The sequence below is a fragment of the Eulemur rufifrons genome, chromosome 6, assembly GCF_041146395.1.
Source record: "Eulemur rufifrons isolate Redbay chromosome 6, OSU_ERuf_1, whole genome shotgun sequence".
Classification (NCBI taxonomy): Eukaryota; Metazoa; Chordata; class Mammalia; order Primates; family Lemuridae; genus Eulemur; species Eulemur rufifrons.
The window spans coordinates 41,345,214-41,366,092 of NC_090988.1; the positions used below are offsets into that span (position 1 = coordinate 41,345,214).

General features: G+C 39.3%; 1 protein-coding gene across 8 annotated transcripts in view; it reads left to right on the forward strand.

Annotated features, from left to right (window-relative positions):
- GRM5 (glutamate metabotropic receptor 5) overlaps nt 1–20,620 on the forward strand; it is a 480,882-nt gene extending 460,262 nt beyond the window's left edge. Inside the window, exons 8-10 of one of the 8 annotated variants that reach the window (XM_069469085.1) lie at nt 1,476–1,571; nt 15,772–15,943; nt 16,019–16,684. In XM_069469085.1, the coding sequence (XP_069325186.1) occupies nt 1,476–1,571; nt 15,772–15,943; nt 16,019–16,684 (934 nt within the window). Of the gene's footprint in view, nt 1–1,475; nt 1,572–15,771 lie in introns of all 8 variants that reach the window. The other 7 variants (XM_069469090.1, XM_069469084.1, XM_069469092.1 and 4 more) reach the window with 7 other exon arrangements.
- The last annotated feature ends 259 nt before the right edge of the window (nt 20,621–20,879 follow it).

Consider the following 20,879-nt stretch of genomic DNA (forward strand, 5'->3'; position numbering starts at 1 on the left):
TCAACTAATACCCACTGAATAAGTTAACCTATTACTTCCATTTAGCTTGATGTAATGAGCCATTTTTATCCAAATACTAAATACTTTCATGTAATAATATTTTAAAAGAGAAAAAAAATTAAGAGGAAATCTTCTTCCCCAGGACCAATAATGATCTTGATTTTGTTGCATTTTGTTTTATTTTACATTACTTTTGAAACAGTAGGAAAAGAAACTAAAAGAACGTGAATATATTGAAGCAAACAAGTCTTATGATAGTAACTCACTTTATCATTGTCTATTGAATACCAGGAACATGGATGAAGTGGTACCGTGTCAGGCTCTAATTTTATCAGGGAAAAGTAAATAAAGTAATAAAACCGTAAGTGTCTTGGGACCCGGAAAGCTCTACTGGCAGTCATCCTCCACCGACTACACTTGCGATATTGGTGGAGCCGGTTAAGTAAATCACAGTTTCCTCATTTGGCAAATGAAAATAACAGTGCTTCTTTACCTACCCCACAGAGTTAAACTGATGAGTAAAAGAGAGTATTTCTGTGAAAGCATGTTGGCTCAAAAAACTGTCAATGAAGTATAATGACTCATCTTGATGCACCATGTAGCAGACTAATGTTGGGACTCTCATAACTTATTTTAGATGAACATCTAGTACCTTCCAGGCATGGTGAACCTCCAATTCAGACACAAAAGCTGTTTGAGTCAGACTGTAAACTGTAGGCAACCCAATATTGACTGTCAAACTTCAACTTAATGGTTAAAGAAACTTTTCACATCCAAAGAACGTGTCTTCTCTCTTCTGTTATTGCCAGTGTCTAATATAATATTCAGACATAATACGACTCAATGGGGGTTCATTAAAGATAAGAATTAGTTTTTCTTAAAGATCCTGATAATGGAAGGCAACACATTATAATGACTGAAGTGTTGGTTCTAAACTTAGACTCCTTGTGTTCACAATCCATCAGTCCAACCACTTACTGTGTGTCTTTGGTCAATTTACTTAATCCTTACACTCTTAGGTTTCTTCATTAGTAAAATGGAAATAATAACAGAGTCTCTGCCACAGGGATATTGGCAGAATTAAATTTAGGTAAAGGTCTAGTACAGTGTCTGACACATGGTAAGCATTAAGTAAATTCTAATTTATTGATTGATATTCAACTTTTCTAAGATGCTAGGAATTGCTCCTTTTACCATTGACTATTAAATATGATGAATGTCACAGATTAATAGGCAATGTAAAAGGGTAGATTACATATGGTCTGAACAAGAAGTAACAAAATCATCCCCAATGTTGTCTCTATACCATCACAATCATCTAATAAATATCACAGGTCGGCCATTGCATGGAGAAGCAGGGTCCCCTGGTTCGGCACAGGGTGACCCTCTCTGCAGTCACGGCCCTTCCTCAGCCTGGCAGTTAAGCACACAATCACTTCTTTCTGTTTGCTCCTGTCTTTGTTCATGCTCACTAGGTACAAAGACAGGAGACTGGCCCAGCACAAGTCGGAAATAGAGTGTTTCACCCCCAAAGGGAGTATGGGGAATGGTGGGAGAGCAACAATGAGCAGGTAAGCAAACTGTGAGTGGTCTGAGGTGGTGTGAAATCAATGTATGCAAGCTAATGGAACAGGTGGCTCCCTGGTCTGGGTCCTCACTCAACTGTGCATCTCATATAGTGTGTCCAACCGGGGCCACTACTGGTTTTCTGTGTGTGTTTGATTTGCAAAACCCACGCCATCCTCATGTGAAGTAATGGGAGCCTCCTGTCCCAGACGCTGCTGTTTCCCAGGGTTGTGCGCTTTGCATGTCTGAAGGCTTAGCTCACAGTCAGCTGTCCCCTGGGTTTTGACTTACTGTTAAATAGTTCTGGAGTTTGCAAAGTGGAAGAGATTGGAGGAAATTCACATTCCACGGCTACCTGATCACTTAATAAAACAAATGTAAAAGCTTAGGACTAGTTTTAAGAGAAGGACTACAATTTAGGAAAGAGTCCAGCCCCTGATCCCAGACAAGCCTGGAAATTAACCTGACTTACTTTGAATATAACATCATCTCACAGCCAAGGGCAGATGCCATGCCAAACCAGTGGACTGTAGAGACAAGAGGCTGTTCTTAAACTGAAACCAGGAAAGCTAATCCTCCTCCAGCTACCATAGCTTTGCAGCTCCTTTACTTCCTTGTGTTTGGTGGTGAACATTCCATGTTGCTGCACTGTGCATGTGTCTTCATACCAGGCATTCCCAATTGAGTTGTATCCAGTAACTGGGGTATTTGAAACTACAGGCATCAACTAAGCTGTGTTGCATGAAATGAACGTGCTTTATTGCATGGGATTTGGTTTCAAGAAAAAAGCTCTGGAGACAAAGACCATCAAGATTGTCATTAAACAGTTCCGGCATACTAGAGGGGCCTTGAGTTGAGAAATCACTCACCATAAACTAACGCTCCACTTCTAATTTGTTGTGGCCTTTCCCAATCCATCTGTAGTACAGAGATGTGGAAGGGAAACTTGCAAATCACCCTGGATTAGGGAAAAGGGGAAGTCCAGGAAGCAGAGTGTGTACATATGTGTGTGCATGTGCTAAGAGCAGAGCTTGAGACCTAGCTGCAGAGCAAGAAGATAATCCTGTTGAAATTTCAACCCCAAACATTGCATTTGCTTCCTCAGTGGTGGGTTCCTTCCTGCTTTCAAAATAATGACTAATTTTTTCTAAGTACCACCACACTGCACAATTGCTAGGGGGCCATTCACGTTGTGGTCTGTGAAAATGGTGCCTGGAACTGTGCAGCGTACAGCCTGAACCATCATTGACAGCAGCCCTGGCCAAGAGCTTGGCCAGCTTCGTCTGTGGCTCCCAGAGACAAGGCAATGAGAGTGTGTGTACATGTGTGCACACTGGCATATCTGATGACCTTATGCCCACAATCCCTTTATACAGCTCTATGTGGATCTCATTGTGTCTGCAAGATGAGCCTCAGGGGATCATTTTGTGGGAATAAACCCCACAGCCTGCCACTGGGACTCTTGTTTTCCTTCCACTTAAATATAACAAAGTGGCATAATTCCTGTCCTTGAAAACTAGGCAAACAGCACCTGAGTAAACTGGACAATATGGAAAAGACTGCATCGTCTGAGGGCTCGAGGGCTCTGTCCAGAGAGACTTCTGATTGCAGGTCTAGAACTCTGGAGTTCTTAAGTCTAACAAACTTGGTTGATAAGCAAACATACTGAGGCAAAATCTTGGACAATATAAATAGGAACCTGTCACATAACAAGTTTTCTAGTTAATTCCAATTTATCTCATCCCTAAACTGATATTTTGGAATAATCCATTCATCTAGGAGATGACATGGAGCTGGTTTGGGCAAGCATTAAATCTCAATTATACTTATTATACAATTATACAATGTTCTTAGGAGTGTTTAGTCAATGCTCAGAACTTTCAGATCTGATTAACACAGAAATTAGATTTGCTCAAGGCTGTTTTGATTGAGAACATGGGGGGGGGAAGGGGCGGAGAGGGTGGAGAATAGAGAGTAAGGGGACCCCAGATCAAACAGACCAGACTTCCTTGGGTCAGGTCCAGATCTACAGAAGTAGCCAATCAATATATCTACTCCAGGAACTGTCCAAGTTTCTCTACAACAGCAAGATACCATTTATCTTTTGTTTCCTCACTTGTTTGCATATAGCCAACATAATGGCAAGACTACATGGATACGTTCTGGTGGGACAGAGGGGAGTGGTGCATGCTGTAGGAAAGACAATTCTGTTGGGGTAACCACCTCAGTCCCACAGAAAAGCAGGGTTAACTGGGAACAAATGATCTTCCCTTCCTAATTTCTCTTCCTTCTCATTCCTTTAGCACTAAATAAAAACTGAGAGAGAGAGAGAGAGAGAGAGAAAATAATCCTTCAGTGCTCTAAGAAAGCTTTCCCTGAGTCCCTTAGGGGGGAAAAAAGGCCTGGAGACACACAAAAAGAGAGGGCAAATTTACAAAACCTTTGTATCTTTCTTTCCAACTTCATATTTGTTCACATAAGTATGACCACTCACACACATACACATAATGACATTTATCTAGAATCAATAAATTTAAAATGAACATCAAGAGAAAGTTATCAGAGAGGAGACAACTGTGATGGAAACAGTTTCTAAGTAAGGGGCTGGAGTAGTTAATCACAATTTGCTTACTCTGGAATTGAATGAAAGGGTTGGAAAAAAGGTAACTAGGTATATGAGACTTTTATAGGTACTTTTAATATCAACTGATAAGGCTTTCTTTCTTAAAACCCCCTACTCTTCCCTCATTGCTTCTCAGAGTCAGAGTCAAGCATCACATTTACTCTGCAAATGTCTGGGCTGGTTCTGTGGCCATTACTGAACCACCAATCCCAGGGAGAGCTAAGGGGAGCTCAAGCAACCACAGAAAACCAGGACTGTTGCTCTGCATCCATTTGCCTATGTTTTCTATGATGAAACTGTAGAATGGGGAGGACTCCATGAATTCATATCTGGGGTGATTATCCCAGAGCCAAGTTGCCTGGTGGGGAGAGAAGGAGTTTTAAAATGCTTGCCATCCTAGCAGAGCAGAGCACTATTTTCTGATCTGTGGGGCCTTAGACAGATGCTCCCTCACTTTTGCCCTCCTCCCTCCACCCCCACATTGGGAAAGAGAACATTATATTACTGTGTACCCATAACTCACTAGCTTCCTGAAATATTATGTTGCTGTTTTCCCTTTATGTGAACAGGGGTTTTTTTCTCCCTTCTGTCTGAATATAGTATAACTTGTCATCTTTTCATATTTTCACAGTGAACAGTCTAAGTGTGTTTCAGAACAGAATCCTCCTGATTACAGGAGAAGTGAAAGAGAGTCCTAAACAGGGAGGTGCTCTAAGAACCGGAAATTCTCTAAATCCTGTTACCGTGTGAGTTCATACCAAGAGGGTCCACCCTCAGGAATGACTGAAAGCTCAATCATGAATGTTATTATTCCCTGTCTCAGCAGGAACATGCCATTGGAGTACTTAGAGTCTGCGTTATGATGTGCCTGGGTTGTACCCGGTGTAGGACAGGCATAGACATTTTGAGCCTCCTTGTCTCTCTTTGAGAAAGGGCTCCATTAGTCAGATGAAACAGGTCCATAGTCCCCCCATCCTTGCTAGAAGACAGGAGAGTGGTATGGGGGTATTTTTATCATGAACATAAAGAGAATTTTTATTGTTGCTTATTTCATGGTATCAGTTATGTGAAGTGTTAACTTCCAATCAGTTGAATAACTGATTTTTATCTAGTACATGCAGCATCTATTAATAATTTTAGTGGGAATAAATGTTCTCCCAAATATAATGTCTGTTAGGACTATTTTGCCTTTCATTTGTTCAATTATTTCTTCCTTCATGTAAAGTTCATTTTTTAAGGACCTACAATGAGCCAAGCACTTAGAAGACTCTGGAGATAAATGGTTAACCACAATATAACTGATACACGTGAAAATCTGCAGTCTATTGGGGAACCATCAGAAAAACAGATAACTACAATGCAATATGGAACCACTCTACCACAGGACAGATTATGCCTCAGACTAACTCCCCGTTTCCTATCATACACTATAGTTTATACCAGTACAAATAGAATTAAGAATAATAGAAAATTACAAGTCTGAGTTGAGTCTTCAGAAAGGGCTAAGATTACAGGTATATAAAATTCAAAGTCCATAGAAGAGAAAGATTTCTGCCTTTCTAGTACAGTAGAGGCCAGTTAGTTGCTTAGCAATACATTAGAACTTCTTCAAGAGTCTTCACTTCATTCTTCCCCAAAGTCATATCCAAATGAATATTCTAATTTATATTTAAAGATGTTCTTAAAAAAAGATAATAATTACTATCATTACTTAATTACTATTAATATGTATCAGACATTATACTAGTCCCTTCATATGTTACGCATTAAGTTCTCCCAAGAACATATAAGGAAGGTATTTTTCCTTTCCATGGTACAGATGAGTAAAATGAGGCTCAAGAATATTAAATAACTTACTTAGCAGAGCAATTTTGTGAAAAATCTGATATCAAAAAGACCTCGAAATCTGGTTCAGGAATTAGCCAGGGTGTGACCCGTAAGTGCCATTTTAACTATTTTATCTCCATTTTCTGTAAAATGAGGACTATATTATAGCACTTCTTTTACTGTGCTGCTGTGAAAATTAAATGAGGGTATGCAAATTTAGTTCTTAGCATACTGCATGACACACAGCAGGCAGTCAATACATTTCAGCGAGTACTATTATTACCCAAGGCTACTCAGCTTAGAAAGTTCTTTTTTGTCTTGTCTTTCTCTACCCTGCCACCATGGTTGTTTTTCAAAAATCAATTCTGGAAGAGTGAACAATATGAAAACCAATAGTAACAACAACAAAAAAAGTTCAGTGACATAAACTCTTTTATAATTCATATTTTCGCATGGTTAACAACATTTACTGGGTAGCTAGAAACACCAGACACTGTTTCAAATGCTTCATCTGTACGATCTCTTATTTAATCTTCGAAAAAAGTAAATGGTAAAGCCCAGATAGAAGCCCAACTCCGTCTGATTCCAAAATTCACAATCTAATCACTATGTTATCTGCCAAGATAAAATCCCAACTTATGCACTCAGAATATAAGGCCTTTCACAAACTAACCCTAACCTAACACTTTGACCCTTATTCTTTAAGTTTCAGCCTGTATGTTTTCTTCCCCAGACATCCCAAATATCTTACAATTCCCCAAACACACTGACTTTTTTTCACAATAGCACATCTTAAGACATGCTGTGTTCCTGCCTGGACTGCCCTTCCTTTCTTCTTCCACCTCCTCACACCCCCAGTCCTGTTCTACCTGGAGAATACCTGCCTACTCAAGTTTCAAAACCCAACTCCAATGTCAATTCTTCCTTGAAGACTTTCTAAAAATCGTATAATCTATCTTAACTCCGCCCAACTTAAATTCCAAAGTATATTGTCTTTACATCTGATATTGCATATTATCTGGTTGCCTGTATCTTCACACTAAACCTGAGGTTTTTGAGGCAAAAAAAAAAAAAAATGTCATGTTCACTTTTACATCCTTAGTACCCAGTGGTGCTCTGGGTCTACTGATTCAATCAACTAATCAATAAAAGTGCACAGAGAACTTTTCTGTATGTAGTTAGTAATGTTTTAGGGAACATGGGATGTTAGGGGAAGTATAAAATCATCTCTACCTTAAAAGGAACTAATGATCTTAATAAAGAAATAAAATTCCTCTGATAGAACAAGCGAAAGCAATAGGCTACATGAAGGTGTTAAATCTGTGATCCAGATCATAAGAACTAAATTTGGATGGTGGGGAGGTAAGCAGGGATGCAGGTATAGCTGACAATAATGTAGTCAACACATACGCACATATGCCCTTCTTGGAGATTCTCAGTGACTGTTTTTTTTTTTGAGACAGAGTCTCGCTCTGTTGCCTGGGCTAGAGTGAGTGCTGTGGCGTCAGCCTAGCTCACAGCAACCTCAAACTCCTGGGCTTAAGCGATCCTCCTGCCTCAGCCTCCCAAGTAGCTGAGACTACAGGCATGCGCCACCATGCCCGGCTAATTTTTTCTATATATATTTTTAGTTGGCCAGATAATTTCTTTCTATTTTTAGTAGAGACAGGGTCTCGCTCTTGCTCAGGCTGGTCTCGACTCCTGACCTCGAGCGATCCACCCACCTCAGCCTCCCAGAGTGCTAGGATTACAGGCGTGAGCTACCGCACCCGGCCCTCAGTGACTGTTTATATAATAAAGGATTGAGAAATTTCACAGATATTAATTTAACTTATTTGACCCTGGAACTATTTATTCATGAACCATCTGTTGTCATTCTTACTTTCTGTACCATCTGCCAATTATTATAATTTTATAAAAAATATATTGATCAAAAAACATGAGTTCAAAATAATATATTCTGAGTGGCTTAAGATAATCCTTGAAATCTTATTATAATCAATTTCCCAGGAAAATCTTTTATAAGACCAGCAAAAACTTAAAGATAAGCTAATGTCTGGTGATGGGAATAGAAATTATTAGCTTTATTGAGTACAAATATAAACCAGATTCCTCATTCTCTTGGCTTATTTTTCCAAAATAATTACTAATTATTGTGAGTATATTTTATTTATATATTATTAAATTAGGTAGTATTTTTTTTTAGCCTGTACAAAACATAAAATACAAGGGTAACAGGAATACTTGGATTTGATGACCCTCTTGTCTCAGTTTCTGTTCAATCTTCTTGTCTGACATCATTTTTATTGGAGAAAGGAGGAGCTGGTCAAAGCCTTGTGTAAGGCTGCTGTCCTTGTGAAATACATATTTAATAACTGTAGATATACATGCACATATATATACATACATATAGTTTTTGTAGATAATTCAGTAATTATATACAAATATATATTTGCATATATTTTATTGAGACAATAGATTGGTTAGCTTAGAATTTCCTGTAAAAAGGAAGAGAAAAATCAAAATAGTTTCTGATGTAACAAATGCCAAGCCAAAAACCCTGCAGTCCAAACTCATGTGCTCTAGAAGGGGAAGTGAATTTTGAGGGATACTTTCTACTTTTAGTCTCACCTCAGGATATAAATAAAATCTTGCAATAGCTTCCACCTAATCTTATTGGCATATTCCCATTAGATGGGTAATACTGAGATGTAGGCAAATGTAACTCAGTAAAGCTGAGTGCTCTGAAAATTTAAATCAATTATTTCATCTAATTCCATGTTTCATGAGTTATTTTGATGTGACTCAACACAAGGATTTTTTATTTTTAAAAAATCTGTATTTATCACTCATGCATCAGGCACTATGCTTCACAGTGGAAGTTCAAAGATACATGAAATAAGGTTTCTACACCAGTTTTTTGCCATTACATTTCACATGCCTTCAAAGCACTATGCTGTCTGTGAGGAGCCAAGAAGATTATGATAAGTAAAATAGTGGTGTCCAGGGTAGATTTAAAAAGTTGTCTTCATAGGGCAAGGATACAGTGCTGAGCATCCCAAGCATTCCGAAGGGAACTCACTGGAACTGACTGATATTAGTGCCTTATGTCTGTGGCATGTGCCCATTTCATCCAATAAGAAAAAAATAGAGAATTTAAGAAGGGACTTTTCTCTTCTTAAATCAAGAGCTTTCAATAGATAATCATCATATTGGTAATAGAGCTGAAACCAGGATTCAAGCCTCAAAGCTAATGTACCCTTCATAAATCAGATTTAAATACTTTAAGACCTTTTTGCCTGAAGAGAAATCATTTTTCCAGCAATCATCCTAAAAATCTTGGGGCATCTCTTATCTTATAGTCCCTCTGGATTCTTCTACACTGTTGATACAGAACTTTGCAATTTATTATCAGGTTATTTTATAGACAAAAATTGGGACACTGCTATTTCCCTGGATGCTCTACAAGGATACATCTTGTTAGCCCCTTGGTTCTTATGTGCATATTGGCACTTAGCACAGTGACAATATTGCATGGTTGGATTTAGGGTCTGATTTGGGGAACTGTTCTGCCCTTTATTTCCACTTGGGCAACTTAATTCCATAAGCCTCAGTTTTCACGTCTACAGTACAAGTTAATAATACCTATGTATACCAAACATTCAAGATTTTATAATTCACTTCATTTCACTAATACCCACAGCCCACCTTCTCTGCACCAGGCACCATACTAAGCACGAAGGAGGCATGTAGTCTCTGCCTTTGGTGTGTTCCAAGTTTAGTGTGGAAACAGACTTGTAGATAAGTAATTAAAAATGCCATTTAATAAGTGTTATGTCAGACAGCTGTTGTGAAGGTCAAATATGATAACATAGGTGAAAATATCTTGTGAGCTGAAAAGTTCTATTCAAATAGGATCTAATATCATTCCAGGACTCTCTTCTTTGCCGCCCATCCCAACCCCATGTTTTATTCAAGGTTTAAATCAAACTGAATTCTTCCACAAAATCTTCCTGGCTGCACCAGCCAACACACACAAAACAGCTATGTCTTCTTTTGTTCTCTATTTACTAAATTGTATTCTGAGCTTTATAGTAATTGCAAGAAAAAAATCATTTCCTCTTTTGGAAAAAAACACATAAATCCAAAATTCTTTCTAATCTTAGTTGGGGCACCTCACCTAAAACCTAGAGCTTAAATGTCAGGATGAGAAGCAGTTTAGGTTTTTTTGTTTTTTAATTTCATTTCTTTTATTTTTAGTTGACATATAATAATTGTACATACTTATGGGATACAGAGTGCATTACAAGTATACAACATATAATGATGAAATCAGGGTGATTAGTATATCCATCACATCAAACATTTATCATTTATATGTTTCGAAAATTTAAAATCCTCTCTTCTAGCTTTTTGAAAAGGTACAGGTAACCATACCCACTCTACAGTATAGTTAACCATAGCTACTCTGCAGTGCTGTGGAGCATCAAAACTCATTCCTCCTCTTTGCTATAATTTTGCTTTCGTTAACCAATCTCTTTCCGTCCTCCCCTCCCCCTATATTTCCCAGCCTTTAATTCCCTATAATTCCAGGAATAGTTTTGTTTTAAGGTTTGATTCCAGGTAACTGAATTATGGATCCAAAGAAATAGCTTAATTTAAGAAAGAAAGGTCTGGGATGACTCAACAAAATGCCGATGCTTGCACACCTGTGTCATATCCTACTTTGTTAAGACATTTTCTCTTTATGAGGACTCTTGGGAAGTAGCAGCTGTACTGGTACCCTTAGGCACTTTAATAACCCACCCTGGATGGACATGTAGCTTCTTTAAAAGGCCTCCTGTTGCTGTTAAATCAAAGACTCGCTAAATTAGGGCTGAGTGGTTCTCCTTCCACAAGGATTTTATTAGGGATTAAATGCCTGAGAAGAGATATTCTCTGGGGGAATTACCATTAGAAGCATGTAGCCACTGCTACTTAAGAGAAAGGTAAAAATCCACCTCACAGGACTGTGGGAAGGGTTTCATGGGATTAGGCATGTGAAATTAGTTTCTTTGCTATATATGCAATACACATATTAATTGGGTTTTGTTTATCCATGTTATTTTAACATCCTCAAGCTTTAAGGCCTCATTAAGCCCCACTTTATTTGCAAATACTTCCTTGAAACTTTTTTCCCCTGTGAGCAACTTTTTCTCTGAATTCCTCTAATACTGACAAGAAAAATGCAATGGTCAGAGTCTTTCTTTCCCAGTAGTTTTCATGTTAGCATAGTACATTCCTTTCCATCCTCATTTGTGTCATACTCGTTAATATCTTAACACTGTATCCCTGTACTGTTATATTAAAACAATGTCTTAAATCTACATTGGATACGATTTTGCTTATGTCAACTTTCTTCAGTCTTCAATGCCCGAAGGGCTAATTAACTTAATGAATATCAATTAGGCCTTAATATTTTCCTGCAGTAGGACCAGGACTGGGGCCAGACTAGAAATAAAGTCAATGGATGAAGCTGGGGTGAGAGTTTGAAGAAGATTATGGCATGGTGCCTGCATTCAAATTGTTTCTGTTGAACTAGAAAAGGAAGATCAAACACATAAAATATTAAATAACAACATAGAATATAGTTGAAGAATAACACAGAAAAGAAGCTATAAGTATTTCTTTATTGGTTTATTCATTCATTTACTGATCAAGCATGTGGATGACATATATATCTAATAACAAGCCCACCTCTGTGGTCTAATATATTAGACCGTCTCTCTGTTCTGGACACCGATTAAAAAAGCCCAAGGTTAATTACTAATAAATTATTAAGATAGCAAAAGAAAGGAAAAGAAAGAAGATCTTTAAAGGTCAGCAGTGGCCAGGAAAAATTTTTATAGCAGACACAAAAGTCCACACCGTATCTTCTTTCTGATGCATTAATAGCTACTCCATCCCCACACAGTCAAACTGGACTACTAGTTATCTCCTGAACATTCCTTGTGGATTTCTGAACTTCTGTCACTACTATTCAATGCACTCTATCTCCTGTAGGCAAGCAGCTTTCGCTGACCACTCTGGCTGGGAAGGTTTCTTCCTCTTGTGAAGTTGTGAATCCCTTGTGATTTGATCCTATAAAAGCCCAATGAACTTGACTAGTTGTTTCCATGCCCCACTACCATGCCTCACTTTCCTTGCCCTTAGCAACCCTTTCACCTGCCCATCTGTTTCCTCATTTCAAGGTCCTAGGGAAAGGAAAAACAACCCCTTTCTATTGAAATACTGTGAATAATTCATGTTGTTAGCCTTCTTCTGTGTGTATCTTCTCTCTTGAATTCAATTTTGCCCTTTTGAAGGACTTCTCGTATATCAATAACTCTCAGCCACTATATAAAAATGCATTGATGAATCAAAATCATTTGTTAGGAATATTAGTTGAAATACCAAAGTGTTCACAATAGTGCAGATGTAAGATTATCCCTGTAATTATGCCATTCTCATTTACTGGTATTCCAAAATAAATCAGAGAGAAATATGAGAATTAGAACTGTCAGGGTAGAAACTAAATGTGTTATCCATAGGACAACTTTTTATGGCATCCATCACAGCATAAAAAAGAAAGGCTGAGAACTGCCATATAATATTAATTTATATAGTTGTAGGCTTCAAGTGCCTTCATCATTAAGGCATCCAATCATTATTCCTGACAAATATTGGTGCTTAATCAATTTGTGCTATTTGAGTTAATGACCAATAAGAGAAGTAGGATGCTTTCTTGAGACTGTAAAGTATATAATTAAGAAGTCCAGAAACATAGGGTGAGTGAGAGAGAATATAAATCAAATGACTAACTTGTCTACTAAAATACATATCATCTCCAGATACCATCCAAGGGTTTTCTTCCATGGAATAAAGACAGCTGACTTCAAAAAGAAGATATGAAATTGGAAATGGAAATCACGATGTGATATTAGTCCCACTTTGCCATCTGCTAACAGTGGAACCTTGGGCAAATCATCTAATCTCACTGGGCCTAGGTTTTTTCATCTTTGAAAAGGGAGATAAAAATGCTGATCCTACCTACCTCTGACAATCAGTGTTCCTAAAGGTTTCTTATATTTTACTAACAAATAGACTAATGTTGTGAGTTGTGAGGCTTTTTTCTTGAGTTCTCATTTATTTCGAGGAAAACAATCTTTCATGTTACAAAGAATGAAATGAAGTACAAAGATTTGGACTCCATTTCTCTGGTGTCACCTGTGTCTGCTTCCATTGTTATTTGAGGAGCTGGTGCTCTCTCTCCCTTGTGGCCACGGGAACTGGGAACAAAAGGCATGGCCAGGAAAGAAGATGTCACTATTTTGTGCAGAACTGGTTGATTAAGGTGGTTTCCTTCTCAGACAGTCACCCAAAGGTTTGGCAATATGCTTTCATGTTTTGGAGCAAGGCTACATGTGATTCCAAGGAATGTCACTGTTAACATCCAAAGTTATGTTCCATATAAGACTAAAGGAATTCAAGAGAGAATGACTTTTAACAGCAGATATTTGCAAAACCTCTCTGTGCTGGGAGCAAGAGCATCCCTGGGTAAAGCTTGGTGGAATAAACCCAGTTATTCTTCTGATTTCTAGATGATGCTTTATATTAAAAGAGGCCCTAGTGACCTGAAAGACTAATTGCTCTTCTCAAAATGCCTGGTTTTTATCCTGCTGGTGGGAGAGAAATGGAGTAGTTGGCACCCATCCACCCAATCAAATTCCATAAGTAATCTGACCCATTTTTTCTATGCCATGTTCCAGAAGTTAGAGAACACTTGGGGAAAAAAGAAATGTGATACATTGAAAACTTTAAAGGTAGTTGGCCAGGCTAACACAAAATGGAAAAACAAACCCTGAAACTCTACTAGAAAGGAAAATCAACCATTTGGTAGTGTCCTTTTCTGCCAATATGGATGCACACAACCTCCAAACCTGGAAATGATTCATTCATTTTCTCCAGGAAGAAGGGTAGGGATGGGAGTGAAGGATAACTCATATTACAGAATTCAGAAGGACACCAGCTTGCAATATATTGGGTAGATTAAATGCAATGAGATTTCACAGGCAGGAATCAGAGAAAGGACAATCACAAAGTAGAAAGGAACAGATGAAGAAATGGGAAGCAGTGTGGGAAAGAGGCAAAAAGCATGTTATTTGGGTCTGCAGAAACAGTGGTCTGTCATTAAGGGAACAGGTATATCAAGCAGAGTGGATCTGACAGGTGTATTCAGGCAGCCTCCAGGCACGTGGGCTCCAAACAGGGTTCAGACCCCTGCTCGGCAAAGGCAGGCCACCCCTCCAGCAAGGAGGCCAAAGGCACAATGGAAACCACCCCAAAAAGGACAGCTTTCTGTCAGAGTTTCTCAGGCTGTGAAACAATCTGAGAAACAAAGTGCTTCAGAACCACTGTGGGTGCAATGGGACAGAGCACTTACAAAAAGCATAGATACTTGGAATCCAGACAATTGCAGTCTTCTGAGGTCACACCTGATATTTTTGACAAATGACTTAAGTGAGTCTTATGCACAATTAAGTTTAATGGACACTAGCTAGGAAGATAAAACTGGGTTCTGCACCTTTTTTTGTTCTCAGAGTGACCAAGGCTATCTCTTGGTCACAGCCCCTAGAATAGAGCTGTCTGAACTGAACATAACAGACCCCCTAGTTACAGAAACCTTAGATATTTTTGGATGGAGAATCACACCAGAATTTCTCCATTATCACATCCCTGAAGGTCAAGCCACGTCCTCTGACCAGGGTCTGCGGTATCAGAGGCTACCACTTCAGTCTGCAGTGGTAAGGAGGGTGCGGTCAGACTGCGAGTCTGAGGCACCAATTCCATCTTCATCAGAGCAGCTTTCAGACCCTGGGTGGAACCAAGAAAAGGAAAGAGGGACAAAGGCCTTAAAAAAAATCATGTCAGTCCCACAACATTCATCAAAACCGTAATTGGAGATCGCTATACTAGGTGCCAAAGGTAATATGCTACATTCGTCTGTCATGGGATTGTTACTCAAGTATTAGGACTCAAATTTGCGAGGTGAATTTCTGTGAAGTAAAAAAGTTCTAATGAATTAGAAATTTGTGTATGTGTTTATTAAATTTGTATTTTCCAGCAGATAAGGCAGTCTAAGTAAAATCATGTTCAAAAATCAGGAATTCAGACAGACATCTCTAGTTATATAACCAACCTGCAGAAAAAAAAGCTGAACTGGAGCCACTGTCTACTTCCTGGTAACCCCTGACTCTGTCTCCCTCCCCTCTGATCACTGTTGGTGAGTTTAGGTCCTATTTGTAACGTTTCCGTTCAGAGGCCTCCTACTCTAGGAAGCCCTTGCCCTGTGCCAGGCACTTGTGCACACAGTTACAGCACCGCTAGCCCGTGCATCTACGTTTGCAGCATAAGCAGCTGTTGCAATCACGAGGGGGCTCAGAACTCCTGCAGAATCCTGATAAATACTCCTTCATCCTTACTAATAATCCCCTTGACACATTTTCGTGGTCGTGGTAAACTGAAGGCCAGATACAAGTAAGCGACTTTTAATTCAAAACAAAACAACCAACAAAAGCCACTTCCAAGATCTCTGTCCATGATGTCCTTTTGAAGCGTTACTTCCTGAAAGAAAAGTCCTTCCACTCTGGGTCCCATAAACACCCACCATTGGGGAAGCCATGTCGGAGCCCCCGGGGAACTCGCTCAGTCACCTCTCCTCTCCCTTCTCTCCTCAGCTCCAATGGAAAATCCGTCACGTGGGCCCAGAACGAGAAGAGCAGCCGGGGGCAGCACCTGTGGCAGCGGCTCTCCGTCCACATCAACAAGAAAGAGAACCCCAACCAAACGGCCGTCATCAAGCCCTTCCCCAAGAGCACCGAGAGCCGAGGCCTGGGCGCCGGCGCGGGGGCCGCGAGCGGCGCGGGGAGTGCGGGCGGCGCAACCGGGGCGAGCTGCACGGGCGCCGGCCCCGGCGGGCCCGAGCCCCCCGACGCCAGCCCCAAGGCGTTGTACGACGTGGCCGAGGCCGAGGAGCACTTCCCGGCGCCCGCGCGGCCGCGCTCGCCGTCGCCCATCAGCACGCTGAGCCAGCGCGCGGGCTCGGCCAGCCGCACGGAAGACGACGTGCCGTCGTTGCACTCGGAGCCCGCGGCGCGCAGCAGCTCCTCGCAGGGCTCGCTCATGGAGCAGATCAGCAGCGTGGTGACCCGCTTCACGGCCAACATCAGCGAGCTCAACTCCATGATGCTGTCCACCGCGGCTCCCGGCCCGGGCGTGGGTGCCCCGCTCTGCTCTTCCTACCTGATCCCCAAAGAGATTCAGCTGCCTACGACCATGACGACGTTCGCCGAAATCCAGCCCCTGCCGGCCATCGAGGTCACGGGCGGCGCGCAGCCGGTGGCGGGGGTCCCGCCGGCTGGGGGCGCTGCAGGGGAGGCCCCCGCGGCCGGGCCTGAGGCTGCGGCTGGCAAGCAAGACCTGGAGGAGTTGGTGGCTCTCACCCCGCCGTCCCCCTTCAGAGACTCGGTGGACTCGGGGAGTACAACCCCCAACTCGCCAGTGTCCGAGTCGGCCCTCTGTATCCCATCGTCTCCCAAATACGACACTCTTATCATAAGAGATTACACTCAGAGCTCCTCGTCGTTGTGAATGTCACTGGAAACCACGCTGGGTTCAGCGAGCTGAGCCGAGACCTCCGGTGTTCACACAGTGACAAGCAGAGTCACCTGCTTAAGAACCGAGGTGGAAGTTGCCAAGTACACCCCGTAATGGAAACGTGAGATTAATAGTGCTATTTCACAACAACCGACGAAGACACCAACTACAAATCTTTTGGCAGATTTTCTTCTAGTGGCCTTAGAAAACATGGGCTTTTAAGAAACACTGCTTTTATTTTTGAGGGCTGACAAGGAGTCTGTTAAAACACTTACATACCAAGTGCTTTGCTCCAGGGAAGCAGTGAGTGTGAAACAGCATAATGGAGAGTGAAAAGCGTAGTTAATAAGCAACTGTAAAAAGTTTTATTTGTTTACTTTAATTCTTTTCCCAGAAGAGTCTTTGATTCACCAAACATGAATGTACATTTTCTAGCAAACTCAAAATCTGGGACCAAAACGTCAACCTTTCTCTTCCTTTTTTCTTTCTTTCTTTTTTCTTTTTTTTTTCTTTCCTTTAAAGACCTTGAAAAACAGTAACTTGGGCTCAGTATTTACAGAGGCATTGTTGTGAGTGCATCCCGTGCATAACACACAACTGAACAGTGAGTGCTGCGCTAACGTACGTAGGGCTTCTACCAGAGACTTTCCTCTTCAATTTGGTTGTGAAATACTCTTCCAAAAGCCTGCATCTCGGATTCCACCTAGTTATTTCAGATCCACCTCCATTAACCAAGAAAACCAGTGGAAGATTTCTTGACTATTTCACCATGTTGCCAATCAATACTGGAGTAGCAAAAAATTTTCTGGAATACTGTTTTGTAATTCCCTCACTGGGGTGCATTGTGTAGCTGGAAATTCTCTTTATAATAATAATTCTTGAGCTCCAGCCTGGCTATCTCATTCATGAAACACAACCACGCCTCCTTAAGAATGCTGTTCCGTTAGCATTGCCAGCTAAAATATTAAAATATGCATTTGGGCGTCTTCATTCTTTTCTTTTGAGAATCTGATACACAAAGAGCTCCTCTGTTCTTTTGAGTCCCATCACTGGAAGAGTGGTCCATAGACCCAATGAAGGCATTGTCACGATTGGAGGGACTGCTGAAAGAATTAACACTATCTTAATACACTGGAAATTTTAAACTGTGTCAAGTCAGCTTAGCAGAGATTTAGCTATGCCAATGAGCAGTGATTTTAACTATCCTTGGCTGCTTAAACAGGGCAGCTATGAACTATGACAAATGTAGATTTTTCAAAGCAATACAGAATACTAAAACAGAGGAACCTTAATGAATATCAACCACACAATCTTTCTTAGCCATTCCAAAAAGAGGCAAAGCAATTATTAATATTTTATTTTTTAAATAATTATTAATATGATTTTGTGCACTTCATATTGTCACTTTTTAAAAACTGCAGAAAAGAGATTTAGAATTATAATAGAAACACATGTGCTTTGATAGGCTCATATAGGTAGAATTCACAGTTCAAGACCTGAGTCCACTGTCATCTTTCTTCCTTCCATTGCAGCTATCCTCAGGTACCAAATGTTTTTGATTTTTAAATAAGGATAGTAATAAAAGGAGGAAGTGTCCTATAAATTTAAAGTTCAGTTGACCCAGCCTTATACTAAAGATAGCCTTATGAAAAAGATTTGCTGTAAGGCAGAAGTATATTTTTGGCAGAGAGAAAAAGAAAACTTTTTTCCTTTAAGCTCAATATCCTTATTTTGGTAAGTATTTTTTATTTCACATCGACTTTTAAAAAAAGTTGAGAAATGGAGTCAATCCATTGACATAATTTATCATTCTCCACCTTTAAAAGTTATAATAAATATACTGCTTGTTGACTTTCCTATTCTGATATCTGCTCTTATTTGAAATATCAAGTCAAATCTTCCAATATAAAACATTAAAAGCAAACATTAATTTACTAAAATACCAATTTAAAAGAAATCAAACCTCCCATGCCAAATTTGAAAGTAACATCATGAGAGTATCCAGATACCAAATATTACAATGAGACTTTTGAAACAGAAGTGAAATCTAGCTAAGTTTCATGGTATCATTAAAAGCAAATGTCTGCCTCTACCTGAAAAACAAATGTAAGTATTTTGAAGTATTAATACCCCCTGGACCCTCATCAAAAGGGTGGCATTCACTGAGGGATTGCAGTCATTTCTTAGGTATTGAAACCTTTCTAAATATGCTCTATTCTCTACATCTTGAAATTTTTTTCATAAAATCCTTAGATTGATTTTCATTTTATTCTCAAATACAGTCAGTTTCACTCTATTGACCAACAGAAGAACATTTTTTAAACTTTCTCCATGATCAAATTCATTTTCTAATTTTTTAGCAACATATCTCTTTAAAAAGTATACTACCTTATGAGAAACTTCATTAGAAATTAAAATTTAATGCAAGTAACTTGTCATCTGATAAATTCCACATGATATCATAATCAACTGTGATAATAAATATAACTTATCCAGTTAGAGGAGAACAAGATATATTTTTCTCTGTATTTCTATAACTTTTGTCACTTCATTGAATACATTGTATATTGGACATAAGATTATTAGTAATGCATTCTTGAGATCTTTTATTTTGGAATGATGCTAACTGTCTCTTTGCCAATTCTAATACCAGGTTCCAAGTAATAACTCTACAATACAAAGAGAACTGAATACTCATTCTAGGGCTAGGATATGAACTTCACAATTCATTTGGGTACCTATTCTCATTGAATTTCCTTGTTCCTGGTGCCCAGTGATAATCAGTCGGGACCAGCATGACTAAAAGGAAGGGGAAATGCTAAGGTTCAGCAAAGTGACCCTGCAGGAGAGATTGGTCCCAGGATGCAAGGAAGACGACCTGGTTTGATGAAGTTATACTGACTATTCTAAGCAGTCCTCTCATCCTTTTATTTTGGGAGAGGAGTGGGGCAGCTTGAGAAGAACATAGAAGAACTGTCTTTCTGAGCTAAGGGTGGGGAACGGAAAGGGAATATGAAAAGAAAAATCATAAGAGAGTTGACTTAAACAAGGAAAAAAAGCAAATCCCCAAATGTGCTATCCTTGAAAGTAACAGTCTTTCCCAAACTGCTGCTACCAGCAAGTGATCAGGAAGACTAGGAGCTATTTCTGACTGTAAATGAATTGTATAATGGTTCTGCTGCAGTTCTGTGACTTCCAAACCAGGAATTAAACACTGTTTTTAAGGGAAAAAAAAAAAAAAAAAAAAAAAAATTTCCTATGCTAGTCTCTCAGCAAAGTGTACATGTTTTGGAGACTTCAAAGGTATTATCTGAGTTCACATTTAGCAACAGCTTATTAATAACCCTCAAGCTGTCAGAATCTCTATAGTTACCATTTACAATTTTATACTGTGAAAAAATACAGATCAGTGAAAGTATAAAGATAAATCAGAATTCACTTTGAAGAGGGTCTGAGGCCTGGGAGATTCTCTACTCTCTATTGAAGAATGAGGCATGTATAAAATAGTTGGCTGAATTTCACTGATCTTCCCAATGTGAACAAATATACTATGTATATTGTGTGTATTTCTAGAAATCAATGGCAGCTGCTGGTGGTGTTGTAATTAGAAATCTATATAGAATATAGATGTTTTAGAAAGATGGTGCCAATCCTAAAAGATTTGTGTGGGCTACAAGTGCTTGTACTTACTTTTTTCCGCACTTATAACTGATTTGGTTTTAAAATTGTGTGCGTGTATTTGTTCTTTTTCTGTTGTTGCAGCTTGTACTATTAAAATAATAGAGAATGTTAAATTATTTTGATGTGAATTGCAAATGATTTTTTTCATAAAGTTTAACATTTTTATCAGCATTGTTTTGCTTTGTACTTGTATAAATGTGTTTTATTTTAGCATTTAAAAATACACTTGCCTGTTCTCAGTTGTCTAAATCATGTTATAGTTGGTGTTTGTGAAGTCAGTTACTTTTTGAAAAACATTAAAAAAAACTATTATATGACTTTAAGATTATTCCCCTCAAATCTTTAGAATATTGTCTCAATACTGTTTTCTAAGATGGAAGAGCCATGCTACTAATTAACCTTAAATTCTGAATGATCTGCACTTTGCAATTATGGGGTTTACAAAGTAAACAATAGACAATAGATAAAAGTGAAAATATAAACCAACCAAAAACCAACCAGAGATGCT